The 22,976-nt window shown below is 37.2% G+C and overlaps 1 protein-coding gene across 1 annotated transcript in view; it reads right to left on the bottom strand.

The window, feature by feature from the left end:
- Window positions 1-138: 138 nt before the first annotated feature.
- The window catches only part of LOC104071985 (contactin-3-like), a 29,061-nt gene continuing 6,223 nt past the window's right edge, over window positions 139-22,976 (bottom strand). Inside the window, exons 3-9 of the mRNA XM_009578138.1 lie at window positions 14,181-14,384; window positions 13,767-13,869; window positions 12,583-12,767; window positions 4,456-4,592; window positions 1,994-2,123; window positions 596-746; window positions 139-160 (exon numbers count right to left, since the gene is read on the bottom strand). Coding sequence (XP_009576433.1) covers window positions 139-160; window positions 596-746; window positions 1,994-2,123; window positions 4,456-4,592; window positions 12,583-12,767; window positions 13,767-13,869; window positions 14,181-14,384 — 932 coding nt within the window. The remainder of the gene's footprint in view (window positions 161-595; window positions 747-1,993; window positions 2,124-4,455; window positions 4,593-12,582; window positions 12,768-13,766; window positions 13,870-14,180; window positions 14,385-22,976) is intronic.

Consider the following 22,976-nt stretch of genomic DNA (forward strand, 5'->3'; position numbering starts at 1 on the left):
GGTGTGTGGGGGTGTGGGGGTGTGTGTGGTGGGCGTGTGGTGGGCGTGTGTGTGTGTGACACCTACAATTTTGAGCCACCTTTGTAATAACTTTCCCGTATAAACAAACACAGTACTAGAATGGTAAAAATCAAAATATTAGAACGGTAAGAGTGCTATTCTGGACCTACCAATTACTAACTTTTGCCAACTGGAATTTTTTTTTTTTAATCTCCTTTTTTTCCTCTCAGCCACATTATCACCATGGCTGCCTCCCTGCCAGGATTTTCAGAGTATTTTGTTGAAGGCTTTAAGTACTGTTTTATAAGCGTTGTATTTCCAGTCTTCTATCAGTACCTGGTTCTCTCTAAATCAGGCCAACCTCTACACTGAACTGAAAATAAAATCTGGCCCTTGACCTTAAAGAAAGCAGTATGCACATACTCTCAGTGCTTAGGTACACTAACAATTAAAAAACAACCAAATAACGTCCCCAGCTAGATAGACTTCAGAGAGTCTTTATAACTATTTGGATCTACAGATGACACTATTGCATAAAAAGACATAAACAGGCTTTTTGTAAGATTAAAACAAATAAACCAATATAACTTGATACCTTTCATTTTCGTGTAGCTGCTCACCTCCCTTCTTCCAGGAGCACTTGGCCTTAGGGGAAGCTTTGGGTTTGCATTCAAAAGTAACTGTACTGCCTATTTGAACCTGGATCAGTTTCTTCATTGGATTCTTGGAAAAATCTGGAGCAGAAGCTAAAACAGAAGGGATAGTAACAGTGAAATAAAGCACCTTTAATTATATTAATGATACTATTTAGCACTTACATGACACTTCTCAGCTTCCAAACATAATCAAAATTAGTTAATTCAACCAGATCTTCTACTGGACAATTATGCATTTCTCCTCCTTATACTGGTACAAAAGCAAAGGTCTCAGTTCTGCAGAGTACGTCACCTAACGAAGCATGCACAGAAAATCACGCCGACTTCATCTGAGCTGAAGCTCACCGAACCCAATGAGTGTTAAGAACATGCCTAACTTTATGCTTTGCTGAATGTGAGCGTACATGACTTGTCTAAGTCCAGGGAGGGCATTCAACACCAGCAGTCTCATTAAAACTCAAGGTACTGGTTGGCTTCTAGTTTTGTGTGAGAATGCATGTCAGATCAGATATGTTAGATAACAGAGAATTACAGCACAGTTCATTCTTAATGGATATAGTTTGCATTAACTAACAGTTAAGAAAAGGCACATGGCTTCTACCTATACTAACAATGAACTTCGAAAGGAAATTCAGTATTTTAGGAGACCAAGGCTGCAGGAGCCGTCTGCTGACTGACTGCAATCTTAACAACAGAAAGGAAATAACTCATGTCCCCAAAACACACCGCTCTTACAGGCTTAGTTTTGAAATAGGTCTACGTTGGAGGTAGGAATCACACAAGCCTATGAGTGCATAAGGCAGTCACAAGTTCAGTGTTTCCCTCAAACAAACAGTTGTCACTATTTTAGACTCAAGCACACACCGTTTGAATGACTGAATGACAACCCCTTGTACCCTCGATCAAGAAAGATGCTGCACACAAGAGCAGCCTATTGCTTTTAAATGACATGGCTCCCCTGGGAGCACTGGAGCCGCGGTGCAGAAGGCGAGCGCAGCTGACTGGTGTGCTGAGCCAGTGCTGCCTCCAGACCACGTGAGCAGTTTTAATCTTCAGGCCTCTGTCCAAGCCCCCATCTCTGCTCTTCCCCTAATGAATAATTTAGCTGTGTTCTGTTTTAAAGCAATGAATGATTGGACTGCAAATCCTCTGGAAGCAGATGAGTCAACTCCTCGACACTGCAGATAAAAAGATACTAGGTCGACAAAAATGTTTGTTTCAGTGACAGCATGAGTGAGTTAAATTTGAGATCATGACAAGGTGAAATACGAGGCAGGTGGAGGGTGCGTGGAGAGGGAGAATGAGGTTTGTGTTTTAGTGAAAAAGGAAAATCTTACCTACAACCCTGAGCTCTGCACTCGAATAGATGACACCATGTTTATTTTCAGCTATGCATTGGTATCTGCCAGAATCTGTCAGATTTAGATTTGATATTGTAAGTGCACCATTTTCAATTTGGATCCTTCCCTGAATATTAAAAAAAATATCTTTATTGATGATATATTTCCTGTGAAAAATTTAAAACAAGTAAGAAATATAAATAGGACAGCATAAATACAATAAATGGGGTAAATGTAACAGCATAATCATGAGAACAGTTCTAAAATAAGTGACGTGACCGCATCATGGTATGGCAACAGTCATCAAATATGGAGACTTGGCAACACAGTGTATGAGATCAATTCTTCAAACTTGCTCAGTTTCACAGAGGCTTTGCAATCTCACATACCCTTGTATTTCCCCAGAAATACGGACAAAATCATACTAGCCTCCTCACGACAGACCAGAGTATCCAAACTATACAGATGGCACTGGCATTTCATATTATTTAGAGATTTCACACATGCCATTTGCTAATGAGCTCTCCGTAATACTATGCAGAAAAAATTCCAACAGTCATTAAACAGAAGACGCATATTTAAGTGCCCTTAGAGCCAACAAAGCTACTGAGGTATAGGGATCTTCTCACCTTGCTTATTCTTGGAAACCTCTATGAATTATGGTAAGAAGTAACTAATTTGAGGATAGAGTGGTGGGAACTGGTGAGAAAAGGAACCAGTGACCAAGACAAAACCAAAGGCTCCTTTTGGGAAAACCAGAGAAACAATCACGAATAAAAGAACAAACTATTTGCTCAAAAACATTTTCTGTAGGTTTTTTTTTTTTTTTATCTGGACGTGGCTCACCAGGCCTAATGCAATGGTGGTCACTCTCTGCCTTTTCTTAAGGGCATGTACTTACAGTTGGCCCCACTGCAGGGTGACTCCGGCTATCTATGGGCAGCCAGGACAGCTCAGCTCAGCTCCTTCCTTGACAGGTCCCCTCCCAGTTCAATGCAAGGTGCTCAGCCAGTTAGACAAAGGACAAAAGCAGTCCCAAAGAGCAACAAGCCTGAGTCTCCATGTCTTGATCCTCTCTCTAGCATCCCCAGCTGCTCTTTTTACTCTTCCTAACAAAAGATTTGTTTCTGGAGAAGGGAAGCGGGAGATCTTTGTGGAGGAGACCCAATATGAAGAAAGATTATTGCAGTAAAGGAGCTGAAGACAACTGATAATGATACAGCGATAACTCCTCTTCTGATGTCTCCTCAGCGCTGGCTTTCAAAGAGTTAGTCCTATAGTTTACAGTCCTTAAATATTTCCAGAGTAAGTCATGCTTATGCCCTGACACCATGCCAAAAGGTAGGACACCAATGCTCAAAAGCGGAGAAATGGGAAGATTGAATGAGAGAAGGTATTTTTGTACTTACCAAGATAAAAAAGTGCATTACCTTAGTGACATTGTGTGATATGGTAACAATGCTCTTAAATCACTGAGATGACATTTTGTACTCCCTCACTTAACCAGTCCACAAAACACTACCATTCCTTTTAGTGAGCATATAACTATAGCACTCTGAATGGTGAGAAATGTTTTTCAGTGCTTAGATCATTTTTCATAGCCATCCACTGAGTTCACTCGAGCAGCCGCTCTTTCTTAGAATCATAGAACGGTCTGGGTTAGAAGGGACCTTTAAAGGTCACCTAGTCCAACCCCCCTGCTTCTTCAACTGTGGGTACCAACACTGAGCACAACTCATTGGCCAAGGGCAAAATGTCTTCCTGCAATGGGATAGTGCCCATAGTTCATATCCCCGATTACCTGAACTGGGCAATTTTCTTATTGAAGCAGTGAGAATTAAAATCAATATGGGTATCAAACGCTTTTCCGTGTTTCTGATCTGGGAGACCAAGTATCTCACCTTCTAAGTACAAACTCTTTTCCCGGTCACCAAACGCATTACTTTCCATTAATTTACTTTAACAATTGTATTAAAGCAAATGCCTATGTTACATTACTGTTCATATTTCATTCTTTGCATCAAGTAATGGTGACCTATGGATTTTTAGGATTTTTGTCTTTTTTTGTCAAGAAGTTTGCGTATGTTTTCTTATCACCTTTAATGAAAAGCCAATAGCAAGTATAACAAAATCATTTAAGTTCTCTATCCCTCATTTATGGTTCTTAATGTATAACTTTAATTAAACTTCCTTCTCCAGTCTTTCCTTACATACTTATTTCTATGGTTCCATCATTGCTTTTAAATGTTTTAGCTGGGTATCTTTGTACAACATAATTTGTCTTTGTGTTTCTGGTATTGCAGCTTTTGAAGCTTCCATCTGGATGCTCTTGACAAACATATGAAAACCAGTATCAAATATTTCTCTTGACTAATTACACAGACTTTTGTGAATTGTCATACTTATACGAAGTATTTTTAATTTTACATAGCATCATGTTTTTCAATACAGAACGTTACCTCTATTGATAGTTGGTCTCCATTCTTCAGCCACCTATACGATGGTTTGGGCTTCCCACTTGCTCTGCAATCCCAGTATAAGGTGTCCTCTACAGCAACTTCAGTATCTTTTATCGTCTGGATCCAGTGAGGTTTTGCTGCAGATGAAGTACACATCAACAACAAAGACCCTAACAAGTTATTGTTCCATATGAGAATCAAAGGGTTAATTTGCACGGCACTCATCAGTTTTCTGCGTGGACTGGTTTGTACCACCAGAGATTCTCACTGGTTCTGCTTCAAGTCACCTAATGAAAGAAATTACCCACTCTTCCTTTTATACGTTTTTATTACAAGCAGTAAACCGAAAGAAAATTGAGATTACAGATCACTAAAGCTGAACTAGTGAAACCAATATTAAAATCACTAATGATTAAAGAACACAACTTTGAAATTGAGGTAAATGTAAGATAAAGAAATTAGTGGTGAGCCTCGAATTAAATAATTGATGTAGCTAAATCATGAAATTAATACAGGAGAATCCTTTAAGTCCTAAAAAAAATGTAATGGTATGTCAGCCTTAGTTCTAAACACCATTTGAATTGTTTCCTAATGCTAGTCAGTACTTAACTGGATGAATACACGGATATATGAGACTGTTTATAAAAGCTCTTAGCACAGCATTTGGGTGATGCAAACCAGAATATGGCCTTAAGAAAGTCCATAAAAATCACTAATTTTTGAACAAAATTTTGATGCATTAATACCATACATCCTTCAGAATTACCTAAAATACAGTTAAAACTGTAAAGATAAGAGTTTAAAACATTTGTTACAGCTTTCATAGGGTAAAAAAAAAAGCTCACTCGCCAAATAAACATCACTGCATAAAAGACAACAGTAGTTTATTCCTTTAGTGCTATTTCACACAACAGCACAACACTGTTTTATAGCTAATTCGTGTGAATTTTCTTTGAATTTATTCAATTTACTAGAAAGTTTATAATTTCAATATATGCTATTTCTCCAAGAAAAGATAAATTCTGGACATTGCATATGGAGAAAACAGGTAAAAAGCAGGATGAAACTTGGTTGCAAATATATAGCTAAGAGCGAAAGAATTTTGTGGAGTCGATTTGATTACCTTAAAGATTTTCCTAAATTGATAATTTAGGAAACCCTCCTAACACTCTCGTATCAAACAACTGGAAAAAAAAAAAAGTCCCTGGTGATACAGGAAAATATTACTATTTAATAGATGAGTTTTGGAAGCACAGAAGGTCAGATTAATTCCCGCTGAACTTCCTACCACAATGGAGTTATACCAGCGATTAATTCAGACCAGGGAAATTAATGACTCGCCTATGGCCACAAGGGAAGTCTGCAGCACAGCTGAAGCTGTTCCATTGCCATAGGCACAAGACCAGCAGACCAACATTAGGATGAGGGTTGGTATTCATTTCATTAAAGAAGATTCATTCTTTTCTAGCATGCAAATTTTCTCTCCATCATATATTCTGCAATACAGCGATAAGATCTCAACATGATCATGTAAGTACCATACTTTCATGATAACAAGGATTAATACTATTTATGACTTATGTATACATACATAGGATTAACTCCTCACAGAGAACTTGCTAAAATGTACTCATTAAGATATTAACTTAGGAGGTTTTGGAATTCAACCAATATTTGCTGATGGTGAAACCTGCTATTATATCTTTTGTTCTGCACATCCCTTACACCCCATGAGGATTAATGCTTTTCACTGATTTGGGGATGATGTATTTTTTGCATTCTCTTTATCAAGTTCAGCTCTAAAAGACAGGATAACCTGATCTTTGTGTCAGACAAATGTGCTATCTTACTGATACTAATTTTGGTTAAATCTTGAAAGTTAATGTTACAACACTACAGTTCAAGAAGGAGCCGTTGCTTTATCTCACATTGTCATTTGACATATTTGCCCCACATGTGTCAAGGGGATGAAAGCTCAGGACTCCATGTCGGCGTCCTTCCTGCACTTTGCATACCTAAATATTTATGCAACAAGCAAGTGCTTGAATTATTGATGGATCCATACATGTGCAGTATTTCACATCTGCTGTATATCTCCACTTGAAGTAGGTTAAATATAGTCTATTTTCAAGTTCAAGATCTTGAATTCAATTCCATTAATAAGAAAAACATTGTCTACACTGTAAGTCTTCATTTTAGGACTCTTCATGTCAGACAGTCTCCATAGGATGGCTTCCCAAGTCTCCACAGTAGATATGATAAACTGGGTTGTTTTGGAAAGCGTGGGAGCAAGACAACCACTCAAAACAGAAAAGAACAGAACAGAGCTCCCTAAGCCACAATGTGAGAAATTTATGGTGCTTGTTCATTCGTAAGAGAGGGCTGATGTAAACTTTAGTGATTTTCTTGAGGAAGGCTCTTTTTCTCTTCAAATTACTGATGAAGGAATTCAGCAGAAATACCCTTTTCAATCTACCACATCTCAGTGTCTTTTAAAAAGGGTGTAGAAGTATTAGAAACTCTTTGAAAAAGAACAGTTCAACTAACCAGTTCAAAACTGAAAAGGCAGCTAACAGGGGCAATTCCAGCTGGGAATATTCCACTGAATACTCTGAATCTTAGCTAAGGTAAAGATGTCCACATTGCAGCAGCTGAGAAAAATGCAGACACAAGGTCATGTATCAACAGATCTACATACCCTCTCAAAAGATAAGCGTGACTTTCCGAGCCCAGCACTGCCCTTTTTATTGAGCTCTGCCTGACTGTACCTAAATGATTCTAAATATACAGCTTTATTCCTCTTGAGGTCTAGTCACCGTTAGGCAAATATTACCTGCTTAGAACATCTGGTTCCACCACCACTGCCACATCTGCGTTCCTGAAGGAAGCCTATTGACTTGGTAACAAAGCCTCATTCTCTCATGGAGCTACTGCATTGGCTTGGTGTGTAGCTTAGCTCTTCCTGAGAAGACACCACTCCTTCCTCCTTATGCAAGGAATAGGCAAGCAGGCAACATATTTTCACTGAGATGAAAAAAAGATGATGTCCTGGAAGTTGAGTGGTTGGAATTTTAATGGAGTTTGTAGTGCAGGGTTTGAGACTGTGACAGGAATCCATATTATGAGGTAATCCTAAGAATTCTTAGGAACTTGTTGTGGAATCTTCATGAAAGATTCATATAAAGTTCCCTTAGGACAAAATACTTGCAGGTAACTGATGTCCTAAAGAAGGTTAGCTGTCAGCCTCATGGTCAGTCACTTGGAGAAGGACCAGACTCTATTTTGGTTCAGTTGTTTTTCCTAAAACATTCCTTGCAATACTCATGATCCCACAGGCAAGAAGTGATACAAGTCTGTAACTTTATAAAATTAATTCCAGTGAGAAGACTCGGTCATCTTTTTTTTGTGGCTACGATCACACTTTTCTTCCAGCTAATTAGTCCAGGCAAGTCTTCCTGCAGAAAACAACTGTTGCTTCATTACACTGTACGACACCCCTGTAGGCCATAAGGAAAGCAAGAACCATTTTGTGATGACTGTTCTGCGGTTTGATGCAAATGAAGACCAACTGCAATGAGTGACTGCAACGAAGCTCTTGGAAGCAATGGTTGAAGAAGTTGACACTTCAGAAGCTGTGGTGAGATCTAATTTCTAAATAATTCACGGGGTACCATGCACGATGCACGTCAACAGGAATTTTTATATCCAATTTCCTTCAGAGAAGGAGACTCCAATAAAAATCTCCTTCTAATTCGGTAAGCCATAGGAATGGCAGAGCATGAAGGAAAGGCAGAGCTTCAGGCCCGTGACTTCTGTCTAGACACTGTGCTCTCCCAGAGAGTACTGAGGTCTGCCATGCCTCTGCTTGGAGGCTGAAGACTATGGGAAGCTCTTCCGTAACGGTCCCTAATTGGGGCTTGGGCATAAGATGCAGTCTGCTTATACACGTATCTTTACTTTGAAATTTGCAGTCTGAAAGCTGGGCTGGAAATCTCCTTTGAAAATACCTTTGGATAGCTCAGCAGTTGGGCGATAAATCAGAGTCAAAAGGAACTTTCCATAGTTCAAGAGAAAGCAGCTATGAAGTGTACTGGAAAAAAACCAACCAGAAAATGTAACCTTCATTTTTCTACGTAGTATATCTGAAAGTCAGGCTATGACACTCATACTGATGCCTACAGCAGTGATGAACCTTATTTTATCTCAAAACCCCAAGTGACTTTAAGCATGAATAACTTTTTTCTGATAAAACAACTGGAAGCATCTAACACATCCCTGAAGATGTCCATTATTTGACTTCCATTCAAAAATAAAAATGCTTTCAAGCAACAGGTAATTGCTACATCGTTGGGGAAAGTTTGGATGTAAAGAAGATGAATAATCTGTCTCTGTAGCAAGGCAATTAAAATACTAGACAGCATCGACAATTAAACCCTAGGTTGATCAAACTCAGCAACTCCTTGATATCATTTAGTCATTTATAGTTTTGTAGTTAATGTTTTGAAGGCATCTCCATGAACAAAATAGAGTCAGGCTATCAGACAAAAGCTTTAAACAGTGAGGCTCTTCCACATACATGAATAATGTAGTTTCAGTATAATTCTGGTGGCACATTATTACCAAAGTAATTAACAAAATACACAAGTATTTTTTGATATACTAAAAAATTATGTAGAGTCTATGTATTACTGGGGGGTTCGCCTTCGCTATCACAGACCACCACTGCAGAGCAAAAGGAAAACAGCAGCAGAATTTTTTCTCCCTGTTAAACATTTTACCTTGGTACTGTCAAGCACGAGTCCCATTAAATCAGCATGTGCTAATTAAGAATATATTTTCTTCAATTATACTTTAAATTAATTGCTTTACATATCTCTACCATGTTACATGTTTAATTGCATCTTAAAATACAAAAACGTAATTGTTTCATCTCTTCTCATTTTTTCCATGCCATGAAACATCTCCATTGAATCTTTCTTCTTTTATTATCTCTTTATGGAAAGGGCTAATAACGATGACAAACGAATATACTAATAAAGTGAAAGCAAATTATTTATATATTCAGGTTTTATATTAAATCAAAGTTAGATAATCTCCTATTTTTAGCACATTCCAACCTCCCCTGAGGAGAAAACTGGCATTAAACAAATGCTGGAGCTGTACAAAGGACAAAAAACTGAACATTTGATGTTGGGCTTTTCTTGATAAAATCCTTCATGAGAAAAAAGGAAGATTAATAGTCTGTTAGTAATGTTATGAAAGAACCCCAAATATCTGTTTTAGAGTATCTATTTTAATTATCGACTCAACTATGGGTTGAGACTTTTATTTAAAACCCACAATGAAATTAGAAAAAACAGACTCATTTTGCTTTTCATAAAGAGAGTTACAGATGTGCACAGAATTTCTAAACCAAATTTGTAAACATTCTTGAGAAAATGACTATGGATACAATTGAAGTTGAGCCTATGTTCAAGTGCTTTATGGTTTCAAGACTATAATTCATTATTGGAAGAGGCAGGATAGCACAGCAAACAGAACTGAATTTTTTTTTAATCAAACCATTTACGCACTGAAAAACCCAGTTTTCAGAACTCAAATTTTACAGTTTCAGCTCATAAAACAAATCAGGAGAATAAGAGTGTTTTGCTTCATAGCAGAGCAATGAAATGTTTCAAGCTTTTGTTTAGGACTAGCTTTATGTTTCATTTATAAAGAATCTTTAAGATCTGCAAAGAAAGGAAAATCTTCTATTTTCAATGAAACGCAAAATTTTTGTCTATTTTTTGTCCCTGAAGAGATTTATTTTTCACATTATTTCACTAAGACAACTTGGAAAATGTTAATCCCAATTCTTCTTATCCTCTTTCTTGGTTAAGCCAGAAACGTGCTTTGTTCTTTTGAGGAGAGAAAAATAAATGTTTTCACTGCTGAAATGAAAAGGAATTTGTCCATTTGTAATGCGTATATTTTTCTATGTATGATTAGCTGACACGTCTTACACTTCTACCAATAAAATGTTTTAACAGCAGCCAACATCCACTAACATTACCACATAGATTTGAGTCATCTTTGCCAGCATTGGTACTTTCTGGCAGATGGATGTTTTTTATTCTAAGTCTTCAGTATATTGCATTAATTTCCCCCAAATCCTCATCTGCTTTTACAACAACTTCCTTCAATATTGATCTTTTATTGGAAGACTGAGTGGCATATGGTTTGATTTCTTTACCAGACAGATTTCTGAGCTTTGATACCAGGCGCAGTGGCAAGCCATCAGAAGATATTATCTCCATGAACATTATTAATCTACAAACAGAATTAAAATCCTTCAAATTATCAAAAAGTATTAAAATGATCCTATCCTGAACGCAGACTTGTTGGCATTCTATTTGCCACAACAAAGCAAGTAACAAAATAAGAAAGATTACTTAAATCTAATTCTGCAGAATGGGTTTCATTAAGCAGAACAAATGAAATGAAATAATTGGAGTGCCATTAATGCCATTACAGGTCTCATTATTCTTTTTAGGATAAACATCCATATTAGGGATGAATCTAATATGGGCAGACATTTATACTGGAATATGAACTCCATCTGAGGGTTCAAATCCCTTTCTGGATTTGTAATGAAAATGTTCACACTGATTTACTTGTCACAAAACTGCGACTTGCTTGCTTTTATTGATTAGCAACATCCTTTATTTCAGCTCTGTGTCCTTTAATGAGCAAAACAAAACCTGGGAAGCAGGTCAAGTATCTCAAGATTGCCTACTGTCGTAATTACATTACAAGGACTAATGAACAAGTCTACTCTATTTTGTATGTAGTTTACATTGACGTGTCTTACAACTGCCCTGATTTAAAACTGGAGTAGGAATACTGAGCCAAACTGATGTACAAACCACAACTTGTTTGAAACTTTCAAGTAGCGAATAAAAGCCACTTTACAAAACCAAATGCATAGTGCCAAGTTTAGAATGACAGATGACGCTGACAGACGAAGCATCTTAGATCTTTTGCCCTATGTTATTCATAGGATTTCTCAAAAAGTCGTAATTACAACTAGTATATGCAAAATTCAGGTTGCTCAAAGCGCCCCGTCCAACCTAACCTTGAGCATTTCCACCGACGGGGCATTGATTCAGTGTAACTGTTATTTTGGAAGCTGGTAGGGGGAAGAAGTCTCTTTTCCTTCCTCCTTATAAAATCTGTTGTATCTTAAATTAAAATCTTCATTGACAAAAATCTACATTGCAGCACTCTGTGTATTCTAGTAAACAGCAGCTTCCCATACAGAAGTAGTAAACGGAAAGAACATTTGCTCAAAGTTGCACAGTAGCTATGCTCTATGCTTTTTTATACAACCTTAGGAAAAAAACCATCTTTGCTCAAATATTCCTACGTGAGGAATAGCGTTCCAAAGCACAGTCTGAAACGCTCTTTAAATTGCCATTTACCTAAAGAAAATTATATTTGCCGAGATCCAACTAACAAAAATTGTCAATTACCACTTTTTTGCAAATCACTCCAGCTTTAAAACACCACCAATGTGCTTTGCCGATATTCATTTCACTCTATAGCCTTAAATGCACAAGAGACTCACACTGTTTCCAACTATTAAATTCCGTATTATTTCATTTCCTATGCTGGATTATATTCTCTCATTTATTTACTCATTTTAAAATAAAATTGGCTGTTTTGAAAGCAAAGGATTGACAATATCCATCAGTAATCTTCTCCTAAAGCAAGATAAAATTTGTATTTCCTGTAAATGTGAGGTCTAAATGATCCCCCAAATAAATCCAATTGCCTGAAAATCTAAGGTTTCACCAATGGGCCAATAAGAAGTGTTTAAAAAAAAAGTCTTTCCATCATAGAAAAATAAGCACAAGCACTTTCTACACTACTCTTAGCAACCCTTTTGAGCCTGGACATTTATTACAAGTGTTATGCAAAAACGTGGTGCAGAAGTTCTCATTCTCTGCGAGTAGTTAAGATGCCACAGATTTTTAAGCACAAATGCTTGATGGTACTGCAGAAACCATAAACCCGAAAGTACCCTAGAGTGGTTTGTACTTCATGTAGAAAAAAGGGTGGGAGAGAAGGAGAAAGAAAGTTTCCTACCATAGTAAGTGAGACGTCCTCTTGCAATGTTTTTTCCTCTTGAGTTTTCAGTAATACATTCATATAGTCCTGCATCCTCCTGTTGGAAATTAGGTATTTCAATCATGCCATTGGATTTCCTCAGCTTTATTTTACTTGGAAATGGCAGACCATCAGTTCTCCTCCAGTTAATCTGAGGGACAGGGCTAAAAAGAAAATAATGGGATTTTAAACAGCTTTGGTTAAAGTATTTGATTGTCAAAATTAGAAACTTAAACTAATATACAATAAAACTCAGAAGTGACTAAAAGCTTGTGTTAGAAGTGGTATTCATACTGTATATGATAGATGGTCAGACATTATGACAACTGATTTGCATGTACCGTTCTGTTTCATACACTATGATTTGTGGTACCAAACTTTTCATTAATATCTGTGTGAATGTCCAATGATTGTAAAATTTCTTGTAAATCAGCACTGGCCTCCCCTGAAGACAGGTGAGATTTACCAGTGACTTCCATGGAACGAGAATCAAGGCAAGTCTTTTGAAATTCCCATCCTACAACAGCCATTCATTCTCCGATTTTAAAACTTCCACTCACCTATCTGGGGAACCAAAGCAATAGCATGTGATTAAGTTATCAATCTGGCGCTTAAAATTATGAACACCTGACAAAGCTGTCTGCAAATAAACTGCAAAGTGGTAAGTAAATACATTTACAGAAACATAAATGCATTCTCAGATCACCTGTGAAAGAGAAAGATATCAATTGTGTGTGAAATATCATTCGGAAGAGGAATGCATTATAATTTTTATTTCAGCTATAAAGGAAGAACAATTGAAAGCATCAAGTACATTTAACAGTAAAATTCAGACAAAATTCTCACAGACTTCAACAACATTTCCTTCTACACAGAGAAAGCAGAGCTAGGTCAAAGGATATATGCAAAACTGCACTGATCTTATTCAAGATAATTTGAAATGAAATGTAAATTCCTGTGTTGCCAACATATACATTTTAATTCTAAACAACATCAAAAATTACTCCAAGACCCTTTGCCCTCTTATTCCAAGGCAGTAATTGTGATGATCAAAATAGGGTCTTTAGAAAACACCGCCAAACGACTGCCAGAACTCCACATCTCTTGTGCAGATGAACCCTAAAGTGCTTCAACTTTCAGTATGGGTGAAGTCAAAAACTTACTTTCCTAGTGCAAAGCATTCTAGCTTCACAGTTGAGCCTTTAGCTGCAGGAAGTGTCTCAGGAAACTGAACTTCTATTTTGGGTTCATATTCTCCCATCACACCTATATGAGACAATCGAAAAAGGTAATTTTTAATTTTTAAAGCCTTTTTTCTCTTTAGCATTACATCACATTAAATTCAAAATCAAGTTTATTTCTCTCGCGCTCTATTTATAAAGAGAAGCATAGGGACCTGCCAGTGAAATCGCTGTCAGACTTAGGAGAGGAAGAGAAGCATGCAACACAGAACAGTTTATCTTCTTACAAAGCAACCAATATCCTGAAAATGCATGAAAGGTTACACTGTAAGAGGCAAGAACGTTCACTGATGACTGCACGTGTTATTTATTCATGGTGTAGAAGGGAAGTCATACCATCCGTGCGCAGCACTAGCGGAGTTGGCGACCCAAGAACTTGGCTGTTGGTCGCAGTGCTGGTTACGACGCAGGTGTAATTTCCTACATCCGACGGCTCGACTTTGGCTATGTAGAGGTGACCGGTCTCTTGAGACACGAATCGCCGACTGTCCTCTTGTACAAATGATGGATATTCATTGAAGATCCAAGCAAATGACAATTCTAGTTGGTAAGAAAAAAGAAGTAAAGATGTTGGTAGGGTTTTTCACATCTTTTTCTTCAAAGATCAGTTTATTTTATTACTGTATTTTACAATATTGTATTATATACAATACTGTATTATGTAACAAACAGGACCAGAGAGCCAATGACTGAGAAAAATAAATTTTAGAAAAGTATCAGAAACTAGCAAAACCAAAAAAAGGCAAAACAAACCATTTTTTCACCAAAGCCATATCTCCTCCAGCGGAAGAAAAAGGTGAAAGGAATTCAAAGTGTTTTACACAAGGCTGATTTTTTTTTTATCGACTCTTTTTTTTTTTTAAAGAATTAATATGCACTGAAGTAAGAGCAGACAGAAAAAATGAGATCAAATTTTGCTAAAATGGAAACTTTATTCATTCAGTAGCTACTTAACAATGCAGCCAGATATTTATCAGATAGAAACAGCACAGAAGTATGCAAGTGAAAGGAATGTCAAAAGAAGCATAAATTCACAGTAGGGCTTACCACATAGCAAAACTATTTTTTTTTCATACAAAAAACCATAAAAATTCCATTTAAAAAAATCTCCGTATGATATGGCAAAGCAGCCCTCACTACCATTCACTATGGTCATTTGAAAGGAAAACCATACTTCAAAAGATAAACTAAGAGATTTGGCAAAAACTGCATTAATTTTTTTTTTTCCCCTGAACACCAGTCTGAGCTCTGTGTGTCCAATTTTAATTGGCAAAAGCCCCTTCCTGTGCAAGGCCATGTGCTTGTCTCATTCATATCCTACAGAATCAAAGGAAATTAATTTTTAATAGTTTTCCAGGCAAGAAACAATTTTTCACCCAAATGCCGCTCAGCTGAAAGTTTATAAAAAGATTACAGCTTCTGCAAGTGCTAATTAGAGACGATTATAGCTTGATTGACCTGCCTTCATGTTAAAATATCTTGTAGCATTCGCACTGCCCCCACAAAATGGAGATCATCCCTTTTTGTACAGGTTTAATTTGAAAGTGCATAAATTTAGATGCAGTCATGAAATAGAGAGTAGGCATCTTCATAACCCTCACAGTTAAGTATGAATATGCACCCAGGAAAGCACTAAGCCAACAGGACAATTTAAGACAAGGTAAGATTGTGCAGATGAAAAAACATTCAATAAATGAAATTATTAAAATATTTATGGACTGGCTAATGTAAAAAGGGCATCAAATGAAATGGCTTATCATAATTGCATTTAATTTTCTTCCATCAATATTTAAACTCCTTCCATTAACATAATTTTGCAGGAGTGGTGTGTATGAACAATTAACAGTTCAGACTTTTCTCAAGAGTCAAACTTCCGTCGTATTTAGAAATATTTATTGTTGAAAACAGCCATCTACCCTTCTGGACCAGCAGCTTGTCTCGTCAGGTGAAACAATGGCTTTCATTCACTAAAAGTTCCTTGCTACACAACATGAGAGGTGTAATTAATTTATGATAAGGAAGGCCAACAAGGATTTGCCAAGAAAAGATAGGGTAGTTAGTGCAGTGGGAAGTAAAACCCTATGATCTAGCTTGACTTCAGTAAGGCTTTTGAGATGTGCCACAGGAGTCTCATACACAAGCCAAAGAATGTTTATACAGTCAATAAAAAAATACTCTGTAGAGCTATTCTCCATCTTACAACACAAATATGAAGATGTAGGCGTCAATGGTTTGGTGTTGAATGGAGAGGGCTTGTTGAGGAAGCACTGCGCAGCAGGGAGGTGGCATCTGTGCACCGTTCTCTCTGTGGTCTGGCACTATTCAGTATCTATCAGCCACTTCAAATAGAAAAAATAAAATAAAAAATAATTTTAAAAAAAGGAAAAACAGAAAGAGTACACCTGAAGAGTTTGAAGGGGACTACAACCTCTTTGAGAGCAAAGATTATATGGTCTTGCTAAATGGGAAAGACCAGAAAATGCAGCATAATTCCATTTCTACAGAGCAGCTGGATGAAGAGAGTGACCATAAGGCTGAGGGAAAGGCTGTAGACCAAATTAGGTATGAATTCAGGAACTGTAAGAAAAATAAAAATTTACATTTTCAGCTCTACATCAAACTCAGACATCCACAGGACACAAAAGTGTGGGAAGCCAGGCTTTATTGGTTCTGATATTTATTGAGCTACTTTCCTTAGCTCAAAATATTATTTCAGTCTAAGAAAAGGGGGGGGAGGCAGAAATAGAAAGAAAAAGACATTATTCAAAACATTCAAAGGGGACAGACAGATCTGGATACACAGCAGGAAAATAAGCAGCTTGATTTCGTTCCTATTATATTGGGTTAAGTCAAGAGTAAACATATTGAAATCAGTCATTATGATTATGAAAGCCACGCAAAGTGTATTCCAGTTTAATTGGATCCTTCAACAGCCTATGAATAAGCACTCCTGGAAACCTAATTTCCCATTCAACATATATTTTCATTGACTCTCTTAAAAAGGAGCAGGGTGTTTCTTCACCAGTGCCCCACAGCCATACCTCATTTTATATTTATTGTACTTTATAAAACTGTATTCTTATTTTCCAAAAAAATTCATATTAAACAACTTGTTCTGTGATTTATTATGTTTACACCATTTGCCTGTTGCTGATCCTAGGGCACCTCAAGGGACAAACTCACTCCCTTTCTGTCAATTACAAGTTTTCAGTTGATTTTCTGTTATAAATGGAAGTAATATGTCTCTCCTGGGCTTCCTCAGAGATCCAAGCCTTTGCTTTCCAATGCATTTTTTCCTCATTTGGCGACCATACATGGATAAGGTATTAGAAATTACAGTTATTACTCAATTTTTATTTGTTTACTACATTGTGGTTGGCTTCTTCTCTTTATTTTGCATTATTTGATTATTATTTACTGTGCAGGCTACAAGCCACAACACACTCAGCATGCTCATACTGTTCCAGGCGCTTTGTGCACCTAAGTGTTCAATTAAAAATTGCTTATAACATTGCCTGTCATTTTTAAACATAAATTTTTACAAAATTCAACAATTAAATCAGCATGGCCTTTGAGGTCTACTGTGGTCATTTCCTGCCATCTCTGAGCCTTAAAAAAACATATCTTCACTTTCTACGTAAGAAAAAAATTAATGTTGCAAGGAACATAAGGGGGTAAGCCCCACACATTTAGTAGTTTTTAACTGGGTTCAAAGTTAGACCTTAAGCTAACATACATGCTTTTGAAAAGATTGCTTTTAATTATACTACACATTTCCTCTAAGAGAGGCTGCAGCACATCAGTGGGAGACCACTGAATGGAACCCAGGGCAATTTCATTTCTTGTAAACGGGATTTAAGAGACAACAGTAGTTGTGGAAATCCAAAACTGTAAGTGAATTCAGGAAGTTGGCAAAGCAAAAGTTTGGGGGGGGGGGCTGGGAAGGCATACAGACCTCTGACAGAACGGAGAAGGACAATTCATAAAGTTTATTTTATCCACTAAATGCACAAATTCTGAAGGTCAACTCTTGCTCCTTTTGCTCTGGACCAGCACTCCTACACATCTGCTTAATATGTATCCATTAGCCCCATAATTCACCTAAATGAGATTTCTAAAATAGCCAAAAGCAAATGATGTGAACAATGTTGTTCTGAAACAGATTTAAACTTATGTTCAAAACTGACTGGATGTCAATTAGTGAAGCGGATGTTTCCATAAATAATCCTGAAAAGAAATGAAAATACTTGATTTTGAGTGCATCAAGCTGACTGAACAATAGTTAGAGGTTTTATGGTTTATTTTTTAAAGAAAAGAAGCTTCATGTCAACCATTGATACCCAAATCTGTATTATTTCATACAGTTCTCCTATTCCAATTTTACAATATTCTGTAATAGAGATACAACGGGAAGCTGAAATATCCTAGTATTTTCTGTCTTCAACTGGCACTCTGCCTAACCCGCAGGATGGTATACGGCTTTTAAAAAACTGTTTGCGAGAAAGTAATCAGACAAAATTTAGCAATGACAGAAACTGCAATTAAAGACACAGAAATATGTAACAACCAGCTATTTTGAATTATCCACCTTAGAGTTAAAAGTACTGGAAAAGTAACACTGATTTTGAGAGGATAATGACAGATTCCATAATTAAGGAAGAAACCAATTAGTTCATCATTTGGCCCAGTTCCAGCTCAAACTCTGATGAAATGCCAGAAAATGGAGAAAAGCCTCTCGCTTTGTGGATGAGCATCACTCAGGAAGGAGTAAGGTCTCACAGCACAGACACGAAGCAATCTCAGGTATGGTTTTGTAGGACAGTCACACACAGAAATGTCAATTTGCCCACACTGCTGAGGACAGCTCTGTACGCCTGTCTGCACAGGAACCCCTAGGAAAGTGCAAACAAATTATTTAAGAGTAGGAAATTAATCTGCCTGAGGTAAAAGTGCATTAAACTCCCAGAGGACACCCTTAACCTAGACGTAAACTGTCCTTAGTTCACTGCAGCTTAATCCTTACAGGATGACACTGCTAGGGTTTAGGTGACTGTACTTGTGGATGGGAGCGCCCCCAGGGGCTATAATGCATTTTATCTTACATGCACTACCTTCAAACTTCTCATTAACTACTTTATTTTTTTCTTACTTGGGCAAGCCCTAGCTACTTTATTCCACTTAGTTCACCGCCTCGAGTAGTCTGTCCTTTCTTCAGCAAGCCAGCACAACCAGCTGCAAGGCTGTTCTTGGTGCCTGGACTTTAGCCAAAAAAAACCCCAAAAAAGTAGTAATTCTTTCTCTCTGCCATAAAATAAACCACATCTTTCTCATTTTTTTGGCAAACATCAAAGGTTGTTTTACAAATAAAAATCTTAGGCACTGTAAGTGTAAGACAAGGTGTTTATGTACTCCAGTACAGGATCCCCTAACATAAATGTAAACTGGATATTACAATGTCTTTAGATGCCACTGTCAAAAATGGTATCATTTTGACAATGAAAAAACTCTTTAGAATTTTATTAGAAATAAATTGTACATCATTCCAGGGTATGTTCTTGAGCACATTAAATGCCCAGAAACTGAAAAACTGTCCCAAGTATGTTCAGCTGGGAAAAACAAAACAAAAACAAAACTCAGACTGTGTATTTCTGAGGGGGATCCTGAATTGTTTGCATGCAAGTAGTTATACCACTAATAATGCAAAAGTCTTCAGCTGTTTACAAAAGCTGCAGTCACACTTCAGAGTACAGTCTACCTATAAACTGTAGGTTGGTACTTTGCTTTTTGTTAATGTTTTCTACATAAAAATAATGATAATTACAAAAAAACCCTCTAAAATAGGGCTTGCATTGTGGCCACCAGGAGTAAGGTGAGACAATGAGTATCCGGTTAAAATAGTTGTAACATTTTCCCAACTTGGGGAAGGAAGTTTTATCAAGAGATTTATAAATGCTTCTGAAATTCCCCCCAAACTCTTTAGAATAACTCTCTTCTTTTGGCTGAAGATATTTTTGTTTATACAAAATGTAAATTTCATGATGGGAATCTGAGTCCAGCTACAAAAAGTGAAGAATGTATCCTGAGAAACTCATTTTATTCCAGAGTATAATGGAAAACACTCTGATTTGAAATTAATGTATACCATTAATTGTTTTGGCATAAAATGTGAATTATTTTGTAGATAAAATATAAAAGATCAATTTTCAGCATGCTGTGCAGGTACTTAGGGATGCAACTTCTGTGTATGGAATAACCCAAAACAATGAGAGCACTGTGAGAGACCTATGTAATACCTTGCAATTTCAATCTACACATTTAATGAGAATATTGAAATGTTTTAGCTGAAATCACAAGGTTCCTACTTCAGGCTAGCACCTAATTTTCATTTTTAAATGGAATATGGTTAAGAGTCCACTCGTTTTCTCATTTTGAAATGAGCTAGTGTGATGTAAAAAAAGTGCAATTCTTTAAATATAGTTGCAGCATCGACTGTATTTTTCTCTACTGCTCCCCCCACACACCACAACCACAGACTGGCCAAGTAGTAACTGCACACACTAGTCCGTTACCTTTGCACAGCCATCACAAGTGACAAAGCACCGGTGATGTAAAATAGCCCAATGAAGGTCTGTTTTTCTCTATACTCGACAATTCGTAGAGTTTTTCGAAGTCTGTCAAAGCAGTGTCAAAAGCAAAGCACACCATTGTAATTAAAATGTAAACATTTCTAAGCTCATCCTTGGGAAACACAGATGTTCAAGACTGGCAGCGTTATTTCTTAATACCACAGAAGAACTCATGGTAAGTACGTTTCCACGCAGCACAGCCCCTGGAAAAGCAGCTCAGCAATATGGCCTTGCCCACTGTCTGTCTTTCCCCCCCACCCTCCTGTCACACGTGGGGTTTGACCATTAGCTAGCGTTAAGTTTCAAACCAAATATGACCTTGCAATAAGTGCTCCTTAACTGGCAGGTTAAATGTTCCTTAGTGCTCCCAAGGAAATCCAGATGCTAATGGGAAAGTCTAACAAAATGCTTTTCTACATTTGGGTTCCAGTGCTGAATAAAAACCCAATTTCGTTTCCCCTGTAGCTGTGCAGGATGATGGATTAGTTTCTCTTTATCACATTTCTGAACTAATTGTTTCAGACTAGCTGTGTCATTCAAACTGTACTGGCTCTGATCAAATTGTTCGTAGTCTGGAAGTATGCAGGAAAGTAAGAAACTGCTTTAGGAAGCAATATTTAAATACATACCCATTAGCCATATCCATTTCAAATGACAAATTGTTCTTTTAATCACCTCCCTAGAACTTTACATTTAATTGCTCAGAGCATTTCTAACAACTCTGTTGTGCTTTTTCAATAGCTGAAAGTATTTTAAATTGCTTCCTGCCTATAATAATTTTGAGGATAAAAAGATGATAGTTTAGCTTATTGCTCAACTAAAACACACCTGATTTCTTCTGAATGTTAAATATTAGTGAGATAAACTAAAGAAAACTCATGGAAATACCCAAGTGTAAATTTTCAGAGGAATGTACTAAAGTTTATAGGTGGAAGTATTAATTAGTGACAAATTTCATTTGGTAGTCTTGCACTCATTTAGGAGAAGGTACTCGGTAAACCCCTGTGAAAAACAAAAATTACTTTCAGTGCTCTTGTTAACAGTGTAATGATCAGCTATGACTGTGTGCTGGGATTGCAGCCATCTCCCTCCTGCCTCTTCCTAATCAATTATCGAGTTTCTAAAGAAACACTCAAATACTTTAGGAGGGAAGATAATAAAGAGCTGGAGGAGAAAAACCCCACAGTAACAATTTAGAGATAAAAATAATCTTGGTAGAGGGCCAAACCCAACTATTTGCTCCAAATTTCTCCTCTTTTTCCCAGGGCATACATGAGGTACCTGGGACTAGCTAAGCAAAATGGCTCGACCTGACCTTTTTTCTTGCAATTTGGTTCTTCCTAATGTACCTCTCCCTCTTTCTTTCCCTCCCCCCTTCTCCCAAAAAATACCCCACCATCAAGAGGCATAATCGCCTATTAAAATACTCTTGTCCCGTATTGCTGCCTCTTTCAGTTTATTCAGGTTGAGGAAAGAGGGCTAATGAGAGCAGGTATCAGCAATAAAGTGCACATCCCATAGTCTTTTGAGGTCTTCTGAAGTGCCCACGTACATTTTGCTGATGAAACTCATGCAGTGTGAGTCCCACCAAAGTCTGCTCTACTCTTTGCTCTCTCCCACAACAGCCCACTTTATATATGATACTACATGTACTAAAATCTTAGTGAATCTTTAGTGGAAACCAAACGTACTGCAGCCAGCAGGAGCTGATCCAATCTTACGCAGAACTCCTCCTTGGGCTTTGGTGAAATTGTACGCCTCGCTGCACAGACTATAGCTTCTGATGTGCTCCCTCCCCCCACTTATGAAACGAATAATCTAGCTTTAAAATATTGAGATTTAAGCATACTGTTTTGTTTTCTGATTTGTATATTTGGGAATGCTACTTTAAAAAAATATAAATATATATATATGAAGGATTGAAGGCTAGAATCTTCCCTTTAAAAAAAAAAAAGATAAAAAGCTGCAATACTCCCATAATCATTTTGCAATGGATATTCAAGATGTAGTGCAAAATTTATAATATTACTGATCATAGATGTTTCCAGGCTTTATGCTCTACTGACTACCTGGCTATGAAGCTATCCTTCACAATCCAGATACATCTCTCAAACTAAGACTTACAAAAGGGATAGAAGACCAAATATTTAAGAAATAAAATAGAAATACTAATATATTCATATGTTCAGTGTCATTGATGTGCATAATGGAACATGGAGTTAACAGAGTTCTGTAAGAATTGGAGTGATACCCTGGTTGTCCAGTTTGCCCATTCACTAACTGGAATCATGCATCTTTTGCTACAAGGCTAGTTATATACCTCCACGCCAGCTTAAAACCATGTAGTGTAAAGTAGCTGCAGGTGTTGCACAAATACATAAATAAGGATATACTAATTTTAGTCTGGTTTACTTCAGCCTGGAACACAGGTTTATCAAAAGAAAAAGCGTTTTAGAAAGACGGCATTTGGTAAAGTGCAGAACAGAGATAGTGTCTCTGTAGCACT

The sequence above is a fragment of the Fulmarus glacialis genome, unplaced genomic scaffold (genome assembly GCF_000690835.1).
Source record: "Fulmarus glacialis isolate BGI_N327 unplaced genomic scaffold, ASM69083v1 scaffold47825, whole genome shotgun sequence".
Taxonomy (NCBI): Eukaryota; Metazoa; Chordata; class Aves; order Procellariiformes; family Procellariidae; genus Fulmarus; species Fulmarus glacialis.